The sequence below is a fragment of the Tinamus guttatus genome, unplaced genomic scaffold (assembly GCF_059628265.1).
Source record: "Tinamus guttatus ecotype Peru unplaced genomic scaffold, ASM5962826v1 Tinamus_guttatus_pri_ptg000242l, whole genome shotgun sequence".
NCBI classification, from domain to species: Eukaryota; Metazoa; Chordata; class Aves; order Tinamiformes; family Tinamidae; genus Tinamus; species Tinamus guttatus.
The window spans coordinates 144,589-156,807 of NW_028288776.1; the positions used below are offsets into that span (position 1 = coordinate 144,589).

At 39.9% G+C, this 12,219-nt stretch overlaps 1 protein-coding gene and 1 long non-coding RNA gene across 2 annotated transcripts in view; one reads left to right on the top strand and one right to left on the bottom strand.

The window, feature by feature from the left end:
* TGFBR3 (transforming growth factor beta receptor 3) overlaps nucleotides 1-12,219 on the top strand; it is a 93,018-nt gene that overhangs the window by 64,403 nt on the left and 16,396 nt on the right. The window contains exons 5-11 of the mRNA XM_088526046.1: nucleotides 672-840; nucleotides 2,954-3,101; nucleotides 7,656-7,845; nucleotides 8,981-9,306; nucleotides 10,003-10,152; nucleotides 11,453-11,584; nucleotides 11,827-12,009. Of these exons, the coding sequence (XP_088382172.1) occupies nucleotides 672-840; nucleotides 2,954-3,101; nucleotides 7,656-7,845; nucleotides 8,981-9,306; nucleotides 10,003-10,152; nucleotides 11,453-11,584; nucleotides 11,827-12,009 (1,298 nt within the window). The remainder of the gene's footprint in view (nucleotides 1-671; nucleotides 841-2,953; nucleotides 3,102-7,655; nucleotides 7,846-8,980; nucleotides 9,307-10,002; nucleotides 10,153-11,452; nucleotides 11,585-11,826; nucleotides 12,010-12,219) is intronic.
* LOC148594471 (uncharacterized) overlaps nucleotides 1-12,219 on the bottom strand; it is a 533,350-nt gene that overhangs the window by 27,273 nt on the left and 493,858 nt on the right. The window lies entirely within an intron of this gene.

Below are 12,219 nucleotides of genomic sequence, written 5' to 3' on the forward strand. Positions count from 1 at the left end.
GGGTATTACGATCAGCCTTAATATCAAAAACTTACTTCATTCTTTTTGTGATATATTCAATTTTCTGTATGCAAGAAAACTGCAGTATTTCTAGACAGCACTGACTGACTACACAAAATAAAGGGTATTGAGTAAGGAAATGGAAAATGCTTTCTGTATTTTTAACATCTCTATACATTTCTAACATTTCTATTTTTTTAACATTTCCATATGTCAAACTTATAATAAAAATGCAATATTTTCTAAAAGAAGTTGATCATATCTCCTTTTGTTTTCTGAGATAATTTCAAAAGAAAAATCTTTTCTTACAGATGCAAAAAATAAATGTATTCCTTCTGAAAACTGTTTATATATTTTATTTCAATACTATTTTGAGATTTTTCTTTATATGTTTTTTCCAATTTTCTTTCAGTGTTCAAATTCATGAATAGAAATTATTCAGATTATAAGTGTCTGTCTTCAGAGATGTGCTTAGTGTTTCAACAAGGATTTCACTTTCAATATTGTGTTAATTTATCACAACTTCGTGTGGTGGATAACAGATAAACCTTTTAGCCTGAAGATCTGTGTCATAAAAACAGTGCTACATTTAAGCAAATGCTGTGCATACACCCATGTAAATAGATTTGTATGTGTAAAGGTGCATATACTATTTTCTTTATTTTTTCCAGATCAAGTTTTTCCTCCATCATGCAACATAGAAAAGAACTTTCTCTCTTTAAATTATCTTGCGGGATACCTACAACCAAAGACAGCAGAAGGGTGCCTTATGTCTAACTTAGTCCAAGAAAGAGAAGTTCATATCATTGAATTAATCACTCCAAATTCGAATCCATACAGGTAGAGTATCCACCAGTAGGTTAAAGCTGTCTGTATATGCTTATTTATGTTGTCTGTATATGTGCTTTAGTACTTTACCTCAAATAGAAAGTAGTTCTTCAGTGTGTAAAGGTTTTTGGATTCTGCTTTGGGTTTCCAGGGTTAGTTTTTCTGGGCAAGACCCTGACCCCGTTTTGTGGGCAGATATCCTGCTTAGGCCAATTAGATTTCTCCAAGAATAATATGAACTAGGAAATATGAAGAATCCCAAAATCAGATCTAGAGGATTTAAGATGCATCCACTGTTGGAGGAGGCGAGAGAGACTGAGGTAGTCTGGGCCCTGTCACAGATAGCTATGGCTGGCAGCAAGGCCTAGAGCAGGGTGGTCCATGGGTCACAGGTGACCCCTGGCAGATGCTGAAGGTCCATTCAGTGTCCACAGTTACTATGCAGAATCACAGTTGACAGTATTTTCTGTAAAGTTTTCGATTGAGTTTAAGGATAATCTGTAAGAAAAGCTCAGGGATGGCAGTGGTCCACTGACAAAAAAAGTTTAGAAACCAGTGGTTAGGGAAAAGCATCTAACTCCCTGAACAGGTTTAGGGTTAGATAGAGTCTCTGTGAACCTGAGAGGTAAGTCATTTAACACGCTCATCCTTGGCCTCTCTCTCCTACATCCTAGTGGCAGCATAAGAGTGGGGTTTGCTTCAGAAAATCCTGCTGGTAAAAGCTCTTCATAGGCATGCAGTATTGCTGCTGGAGAGACACTTGCTGTGCGACTGAGACACTTGTCCCTTTGTGATAAAGAAATAAGGAATGGGGTTTTGCAAGGATAACTGTCTCACTGCAAAATTCCTAAAAGACTCCCTCGCATAGCAGCATTGGGAGAGTAAGGAAATGCAGAGATGTGGTGGAAGGCAAGCAGGTGAGTCTGAATAATTTGCCTCCGTGTGGTATGAGTAACTACCCCATCCTAAACAGAGCTGCCCTTCTGCACCGGTCTCACTGAGAGCCCCTCAACGCAGCAGCAGCCTCTGCCTCGTTGCCCTCTGGGCTTTGGCTGCAAATGCGCAGCAAGAATTTCCTTTTCAGAGGGTCACACTGCAAAAAAATTAAAAGGTTGATTGGTAAAACTTAGAATTACAAGTATTTAAACTTTGGCTTTCATCATTTCTCATTACATACACTATCCATAGCTATCTTTACAGAGTTTATATATGCGTAGAAACATATGGAAGCTAAGTTGGGCATGTATGTAACTGCAGGGAAAAAAGTAAAGATTCCTAGATACCAAATAGCAGTGCGAAATATTAGATGAAATGTGTTATTTGGGGATGAACACATTCCTCTTACGACATACAGTCTACTAAGATTATCTGGAAGTTGAGATTTTTTTTCTGTTAAATTAATAGTTTGCATGAGGAGCTGTTATTGATGGGTACAGATCCATTTGCTCTACTTATTTTACTGAGGTCTTGAAAATCTGGATGTTAATCAATTTTCCAGCAATCAGTAGGCTGGACATCTGTTTTCTCTTCTTTTTAAAATAAGTATATATCCAGAAGTATCGGAAACTAAATGCAACCATATAGTAATTCTCAACACATGCAAGAGCCTAAGCAAAATAATTTCCACAGCTTAACAGTGAAGAGCTTTCCCTGACAGTATTTTTGCTTTTTTATTGTTAAAATGGTTTACTTTGTTTTGCCCTTTTTTTAACTATGATTTTGACTTTTCATGCAGTTTCGCTGAGGGGAGATTGATGCAATTATATTTAGACACTCCTACAGCAAGGAAAGAAAACAGTATTTACTGTATAAAGTCAACTACCAGTTATTTAACTAACCTACTCTAAATAATAGCTGAAATGAGTAGTATACTTTTTGTAAGTAAGAGACCAAAAAAAAATCAAATAATTATTTGTTTTAAAAGTATTTGTTTCTATTGTTATGTAAAATTATTTAAGCATATGTGAAATAACAATCTGTTTTGCACATGTTGTGTTGTCTGGGATAACCTCCAAAATTTTAATCAGCTGGCCAGACGCTGGAAGCACGATGGATTGGAAGAAGGTTGATAGCTGAAAATTTCTGGCATTCTGGTCTTACTCTCTCTCTATTTTTCCACATACAGTGCTTTCCAGGTGGATATAATCGTTGACATTAAACCATCTCAACCAGGCGCCAAGCTTGTCAGAGACATCGTACTCGTGCTCAAGTGTAAAAAGTCTGTCAATTGGGTTATCAAATCGCATGACATCCAAGGAAAGCTGGAAGTGATTGTAAGTAAAGGCACCCTTTCTGTGTGTGTGTGTGAGGTACCATGCTGTGAACAGTGTATCATCTGTTTGAATGTGTTATGACAATCTACCATATTGATTTCTTGAATGTTTTCTCTATTAGGTGCTTTTTCTGAATTCTTACTGCATTTCAAGCAGTAAACACAGAAACAATATGTTTTGGTTTTCCCTTTCTTATAATATGTGGGCTGTTAAACTGACCAGCTCATCTCAGAAGCCAGGTGTTTAGTGTTTAGGGTATGTATCTTGTTTCGCTTGTCCTGCAGATGCACCCTAAGCATTGACTTGGGTGTCCATCTCCCTTCGCTGGTGCATCTGCAGGCTCAGCACAGCAGCTGGAAAGATGCCCATGACTGCGGAACGGATAATCCTAGATACAAGGCATCCACCCACATCCCTTTAGAAGTGGAAACTGTCTGCTTCTTCCACTTGTGATTATTGTAACCTCTGGCGCTCTCTCTTACCAGTATTTCTGTCTCCTGTAAGTGTTTGGTCAGCTTGACCTCACCTGTGCTCAAACCGCAAATGATAGGCTCTAAAAAGATTAAAACCAGGTCCCTAAAGTTATACTTTTGCCATCATACTCAGGTATATATGGAAGTTCCAATTCAGAATGATTTTTTGGCACAATTTCTGTGGCTCAACACCATTTCTACTGACAAAATATAGATAGTATTCCTTTTCTCTAACCAAAAAAAAAGAAATTAATCTCACAGCCTGTCTGTGGATGTGTGGTCTGTTTCTGTCTGATTAGAGAGGGTTGGACAGTTGAGCTTCGTGTTTGCTCAGGACTGTCCAGGGATAAACAGCCCCAAGTGTCTGCATTGCACTTTGCGGAATTGGCTTCTGCGCTTCCTGCGCGCAAAGGCAATTCCGACAGGATTCACTGGCTGCTCAACCTACATCTTCCCGCTTCTGACAGGGTTCACTGGCTCCTCAACCCACATGGTCCAAGAGAACGAAGTGATAGGCAAGGCTTGAGGACTTGAAGTGAAGGATTTAGAAGGAAATAAGTTATGGTACTGCTCAGAAAATGGACTAGAAGGTGATGATTATTTGAGCTGATGATGAAATTCCCTGACCCATCTTGCTCTTACGGATGGGAAGGGACATTCTGGTCATTCTCTAGCTCTAAGTAATTGAGCCTTGAGAAAACTCAAGGTTGGTAGTAAGATAGGATTAGCAAATTGGTAAGGAGAAAGGTAAAGAAAATCATCTGACTTCATAGCTTCCTTCTGGGTTATTACATAAAGTTTGCTGGTGTGTATTTAGGCCTCACAGCCAGTACTGTGTGGGTCTGCTTTTGCAGACTAGAGAATAGTGCATTAACTTACTTCATGCTTCTAGCTATTTGAGGAGCTGTATTTCGTATCCATGCAGCTAGCTGTCTATGTCTGATGAATTTCAGAGAGAGAAATGCTAGAAGATTTAAAAATATCTCAAGTGCTGTACTTATGTTGAGTGTACAAAGCAAGACCATTATGTTTATTTAAAAGTTTTCCTATAATAATGATTGAGAGTAGAAGTAAAAACCTGTTAAATTTTGTTCTTTCTCTAATGGGTGGTATTAGATAGCATGTTATTTAGTTTTAACAAAAAGAGAAGTGTTACTGTAATTGGAAATGTCAGTATGTGAAAAAGCTTTATTTATTGTAGGATTTGTGGTGAGGATTTTCCCCTACTGCTTCGTTCTTGCTAGGTGCCTCAGTTTCTGCATGTGTGTCTGATCTGCTTTATTTTGGGGGAGGAGAGGGGACTAAATATTACCGTGTCACTGTCTTGAGCTGAAGGCCTTTCCAAGCCCACTTTTAGACAATACATAAAAAAATTACTAAGCACTTAGGTAATGTTTCACAATGTTCCTTTGGCTCATTGAGTCTGTTCCATGCACTTCAGTTTCCCTAACTTCTTGCCCTCTGTATGGATCCCGGTTGTCCTGAGGGCACTGGGAAAGCGAGAGGGGAAGGTTAATGCCAAGCTGCCTCGGAGACGGGACTGCGACTTCTGGAGGTCCAGGTTCATAGATTAGAAATGGAAAAGACCTGCCAGGTCATCCAGCTCATCTCCTAGCTTGAGTTGGTTCCTGAAACTTCGAAAAAGATGGACCCCACACCCAGTAAAATGTGTAAAGTTAAGGCAAGATAATACACGACTGAAGTGCACACAGATCCAAATTCACCAAAAATATGTGCATAAAGCTTTTCTGCTAGGCTCTCTTTGGCTCCTCATTGCAGCTTCCATTTATCTCAAAGAAAAGAAGTACTTTGAGGGGGGAAAAAAGAATAGGGGAGGTGGAACGTACAGATGAAGAAATCTTCAAAGATTTTAAAAGCTTGGAGACCTGAAAGGACCATTCTCTGAATGAGAAACCCAGCTAATTGCTGAGGTTTTCTCCCTTCATTCAGAAGGGTTGGGTGGATGTCTCTGCTGCCTGTGTCCATACGGGCAGGCACCTAGGAAGGTGCTGACAGTGCAGGCAAGTGCAGGAAGGTTTCCTGCCCTTGCAGGCCCCAACGATGGGTTTTGTTTTGCTGAGCAGTGCAGGAATGAACACCACGGGGTCACTGTGAGTGAAGAAGTATTAAATAAGCCCCAGAAATGGTCCGGTGCCAGCTAGGACAGTAAAAATCTGGGTTAATATTTGTTCAGCTGTCTCATCTTCACACACCAAAACAAAAAAAGGGGAAAGCAGAGGGGGAAACCCAGCAAAACTGAGCCTGCCTGATAATTCCAGCCAGTCCATGGTAGTTGGAAAATGTGTGATAAATCACGTTCAGATTTGTATCCAGTGAAAAATAAAAGATTGTCTGACTCCAAACTGTAGTAAGGCAGTGTAACTGGAACACCTACTGCTTCCTTTTTCTTGTCGTCAAAGACCTTTGTTGGACATTGGTGACAATAGTAATAACAGTCCCCACACGCTAGGCAACCTCCACTTAAAATTCCCATTAACTCCAATTCTAAAGCTTTGGATGTTCAGTGAACGTGGGACAGGATCATCAGGAAAAAATGAGGGAGGGAAAGAAAGGGGGAGAAAGAGGTAAATTATTCCATTTCATCAGGCCTGCTAGGAACTTTGTTCATTTCTTTGTTCAAAGCAGCATTTCTGAAGCAAGTACAAAAATGCAACCTTACTTTTTGACCTTGTGTAGAAGGCCCATATAACCAATCTGCAAAAATGAACTGGGAAAAAGGGGATCGGTGCTGTAAATCTTTTAAAATTCTACAGCGGGAGAGGATTAAGATTTGATAACTTTGAGGGAAACCAACAGAGATTAAGAAAATAAAGAATGCAAGGAGAAGATAACCAGGCATGGAAGCAAAAGTGTTTGTTGTGCAGTGTGAAGCAGTACAATCCAGAGGCAGAAAGTACAAGTCAGTCCTGTTGCAGGAACCATTGAAAAATGGGTCGTTGTGCCCTTTCCTGAGCTGAGAATGTCCAGCTTGTTCTGTAGCTGTGAAAATGCTTGCTTTAGTGATCAGAGATATTGAGATGGTGATGTATAAATTCACATGTTTAGCCTTGAAGATGCTAAATATTTAAAACATGGTATAACACCAGTGAATATTCTGTGTCTCTCCCTCTAACAGCTAGAGATGTTCAGAGTAACCTTTTGGCTTGCAGTTTGGATAACAAAAATAGTAATTTTGCAAAATTCATAGTAAAATGAAAGTTAACTGACTTGTCCGTATTTCATGGCTGCTTTTTGATGAGAAATAGTGCATAATTATTTAAAAATAAAGCTTAGAAGATGGCAAGTGTATTTTTGTGTGTTTGTATCAGTGTATGTGAGTAAAGTAGCATAGCTCATTAAGTTTAATTTCAATGTGTAGAAAATATATATTGTCTTTTAAGTAGTTAAGTTTGGCAAAAGTTGAGAACTCTCCCTTATCACTGTATGTAGTATTTACTATAGTACTGTTTAGCGTGTTGAATATTTTGCAGGACACACGCAATACTTACAGTCTCAGCCCACTGAGCAGCGTGCAGAGTAACCTCAGTTCCAGCTGATTTTAAAGCCTTAACTGGAATCAGCTCCACTTCATGAATTGGGTCCTGCCACCCTTTTCAGTAGTACTGATTTGTCCAAAGGTTTCACCAGATGTAATTAAAGTTATACCCTAACCTGGCCAAATAAATGAGGGAGGACATTTGAAAAATCAGTTGTGTTGGAACTCAGAATTCACTTCAGTGCACAGCTTTTAAATTAAGATATGGCATTACAGACACGGCCATAAATATTTCTTTGTCTCTTGTAGGAACTGACAGTTTCTGGCTGCTTTGGTTTATTTTACTGCAGTAGAGCCTGGGCCTGTTGGAGGCTGGAGGGAGGGGGAAGAGAAGGGCCATGGTTTTCTGCATGTGAGCAGCAGTTCTGTGTCTGAGGTGACAGAGTTTATTTCCCAGATGATCTGCCTGCTGTTATTAGCAGAGCAAAATTTGTCAGCAAACCATGAGCAATCAGTACTACTGCTCCATTTTAAATATCCTTAAATGGTAAGTCATGAACCATTTTTTTTCTCCTTTGTTTGCAGACATCAAATAGTATTGGTTTTGGAAAAGAAACAGAACGATCCATGACTATGAGTAAATCAATAATACCTGATATTCCCTCATCACATGAGAGTTTGATCAAGTGGGCCTATGAGCATAACTATAGCCCAGTTACTTCCTACACAAAAGCCCCTGTTGCTAATCGTTTCCATCTGCAACTTGAAGATACAGGTAAGTTTGAAGGTGGACTTAAAAACATATACAAAAAACATCTATAAACGTCAGTTCTCAGGTTTTGTCCTTTATGACTGTGTTACTTTCACTGTTCAGTATCAAGGATACTGATGCCCCCAGTTACCAAAAATATCTGTGGCTTTTTGGTTAGAAGATTTCAAGCAAATTGTGTTATATGTTTGTCAAATGCTGGGGAACGGACAGTTATGCTTTATCCAACTCAGAAGCCATTTTAGCCAACCGTACTCAGTATTCCCTGGAATTAAAGGATATTTTGTTAGTTAATAAATCCAGCTTTGGCTTTCAAAAATATGAACACAGTGTTTCCTTAATTCAATTAAATAAACATTTAAATTGTTTACAGACGAAAATGCCTCACCAGAAAAGTTTGAGCAAATGGGATAAGTACAACCATAAAAAAATAATTTGGCCAAAGTCATTGCTGACGTAAAGATGTCCTGATATGTTGAAGCCAGAGGAGTTGCATCTCTGCACTAATTCAGAGCACGGAGCATGGAGAACATTGTTTAGCTGTTTTGACAAAGCTTGTAATCATGTTCACTTTATCAGTTGTGCCCTTATGGATTGCAGATAAATATCTGCTTGAGCCAGAGGTTAAGATTTCAATACTGAGCAGTACTGTTTATAAGTCAGGGAATAAGTACAATTACTCAGCGTGCAGTTAATTCTGATGGTAACTTCAGTCTTGTAAATACTTCCACAATAGTGGAGTTGCCTGAGTTTGCGCTGGCAGGTAGTAGAAGTTGTGCTATCTCAGCAGCACTAAAATGGTCCTTTTGTTGGTTGTGATATTTCTTTTAGCTTTCTGACTGCCTTTTTGTTTGTATAGGACCCACTCTTCAAGGCTGGTTTTCAGTTCTTAGTGATACAGTTCTGTTGCAGGAAATAAATATGCCAAGGTTAGCTGCCTCAGTAACAGCTACACTCTTAGTGCAGGAAATGCGCCTGGTTACCTGGAAAGTGTTACCCAGAAAGTACAAATATGCTACTTTTGATGTCCTTCAAGAACTTGCCTTCTGGATAATATTGAAATGGGAAATGTTCCTATTTCAAACAGCGTTGAAAAAGGATCTAGTAATATAATACTCTTTTTTTTTTTCCCCGTTTTTAGAAGAGATGAATGATGAAGAAGTCCATTCCCTTCCTCCAGAGCTGACAGAATTGTTGGATGCTAGCCCACTGCCTGCCCCAAAGAATCCTGCATTAAGTGATGGCCTGGCTTTTCCTTTTCACATTAACAGAGGAAGACATGGCACAGTGGGAGAAGGAATCTTCCCATCCAGAGATTCAGCAGACACGTTAATAAACCGTGACTTTGTGCATTCACTTCCAAAGCATAAAGAACCTGAAGAGGTTCAGGGTAGTGCTAATGTAGCTCTATCCATAAAGTGTGATGACAAAGTAATGACAGTAGCTGTAGAGAAAGACTCCCTGCAGGTTGGTGTGATCTCATAGTAGGGTTTGATAAAACATTTAAAATGTATTTTGAGTGGAAAATTAATATTCTAAGATTTACAGCCACCTCACCCCACCCTCCCACCCGCAATCACTAGCCAGAGTTCTGGGTCATTTTCCCTCTTCACGGTTTGTAGAGGTATTTCACATAAAAGGTTTACAGGGTTAGTTCTGTCAAAAACTACTCTATTCAACCATCAGTGTGAGTTTTTAATCTCTAAAGTCCCTGCTTTTCATAGCTGTGCAAGACCTGAATAAATCTGTGAAGAGACAGCTAAGGGAACTGCAGGTTAGAGGGTGAAATGCTGTGGTTCTCTTCATCCATTATGTGGTATTTTCTTCTTCGCCTTCATTATCTACCAGCTGTGAAATGCTTGTTGCCATTTGCGTTGTGGAAGAGAGCTTGATACAGAGTAGAGCTTTTTTAGTTCATTTTAGATGAAGCAAAGCTTATGTCAGTAGACTAATAATGATCCTGTTGTTTCTGTGTTCCATGTTACATTTATCCCTCTGTTCTGTGCATTTTGGGATTGACCTTGCCTAAATCTCAGTACAATGAACTTCACTTCCTCTTACCCGTAGTCACAAACAGTGTTCCAAGTTGCCCTTCGCACAATAGTCTGTCACAATTGTGCTTGAGCTGAGGTCCCGGCCGCTTACAAAGCGTTTTTGTTTCAGGCTAATGGCTACACAAGGACAGAGCTCTCACTGCTGGATCACTCTTGCAAGGCCAGGATGAATGGTACCCATTTCATTTTGGAATCTTTGCCGAACAAATGTGGGACTCGAACAGCATATATCTTGGACAAGATTGTTTATTTTAACTCTGTGAGTATTTTACAAAGAGCATCCTTTATCTTCTACTGCACATTATAGTGGTACAAGGAAGCCATTGTATTTGGCAATGGTCTTACCAAAAAGGAGGTATCTTGATCTTGTCTAGCTCAAACTTAGTTGCTACTAAAGTCCCTGTGTTCAAGAATATGTAAAGGTTGCACCTTCAGTGTGCTGCTATGGTTGGATAGCGTGCCAAAGAAAGCAGGAGGAGGTGGGTTGTACAGTTTTACAAAACTTTGGGACTGGCAGAACCATTCTAAGAGAAGTTGCCCAGCTTGCCCTAGGCAGCATCGCTGTATCCCCCTCTAAGCAGAACTATGTGGCTGAAAGGCGGGACAGGAACAGAGAGTCAAGATTGTACAAAGCAATGTGATTTAATTCATGTGCTGAATTATTTCAGGGTTTTTTTTTTTTTTCTATTAGGGATGGAAAAGGCTCTCAAAAATGTGAGGAAAAGGCGTTATCTCTACATGCTTCTGTTTTGTATTTTGTATTTGCTGTCAGCTGATATATGTGGGGAAGGGCCTCTGAGGTCTTGCAATGCAAGGGATGATGCAATGAAGTAAGATCCAAGAGGCTGCCTCCAGACTGGCCCTGTTTGTGAACTTGAATACATTGTGGCTAAGCTGCATTAGGAAGCAATGACATGTTTCTCTTGCTGGGCTTTTCAGCACATCCAAGTAACTTGGCAAATGAAGAATAGTCTGTAGTCCAACCCAAACACAGCTTAGGCAATCTGATCCGAACCTGCCTGTGTAAAGCTCTTCCATACTGGCAAGTCTGTAGCACCTGACTTTAGAAAGAGACCCATATCAAAGCCCATAACTTGTAGGATGTCTTTCGGCACTTGACTGGGGAGAGGGAGAAAAATTTTTCATCCTAAAACTTATAATGATTGTACTTGAGAGAGTCAACTAAAGCTATAAAGTGTGGAAAAAACACTTCAGAAAGTCATTTCTTAGCAGTGTTGGTTAGCAAAATAGCAGAAATGGAGTGAGACTGCCTGGTGCTCATTTTGATGGCAACACCCAGACTGCCTTTGCACTGTGTGGAGCATTTTTATGGCTTTACTGGTTCTGACATCTGGAAATAGACAGCAGGGTGTGCTGCAAGCGTAACCTGCACACGTATCTTGACTGCTCAACCCAGGGCTGTTTAAGACATGCTTTTCCCACCTGGTTAGTTGACTCCCTTTAGGCCTTTGCATTTTTCTGAAGAAAGATGATGATAACTGGAAAGAGACTGCTCAGTTAGCACCTAATTGTGTGTGTGTGCGATACCTCTTGTGCAGATTGTCATTCAGCTGTCATCACCAGTGGAAAGCAGCGGCTCCGATGACGATGACATGGAGTCAGGTGATAATGGATTTCCAGGGGATGCCGATGAAGGAGATGTTGCTTTCTCAAGCTGGCCTGAAATTGCGGTATGTTACTCTTGGTTTTGCACCTGACAGCAGAGAAATACCTGTTGTAATACACTTATTATAGAAATTAAATTATTTATTAATTAATTTGATTTTTGCTTATATTCCTTGTGACCCTGTTGAAGAGTTGTACAAAGTAGATGGAGTATGAGTGCACCTGTATTATTTGCTCCAAATTTGTCCTTATCCAGCTACCTGCTATTCCTGACTCCGAATGTATTTGTATCGTTTTGTTATTTCAGTTTAATTGCACACTGCACCAGCTGGAGAACGATAGAGCCTTTTTAAATCCTTCCATGCTCTGGCCTCCTGAACGACACGTCACCAATGTGACCTTCAACATGGAGCTGTACAAAACAGATCTGTTTCTTGCTCCATCCCAAGAACTCTTCTCTGTTGCTGAGAATGGGCCAATATATGTAGAGGTAAATAACTGCAAATGGCTTTCAAATCAGTGAAAGCATTTTGCAAGGCATATGTGGGGTTTGTTTGTTTTTAGAAATACAGCTGAACCACATTTGAAAGATACAGAGATGCAAGAAGCAATTACAAGCATCTTCCTCTTATATGCTGGTGTTCCCAGGTCACAAAGCTAATGCAGCTGGTGGCAAGGCAGACAAACGGGTGTACTGTCC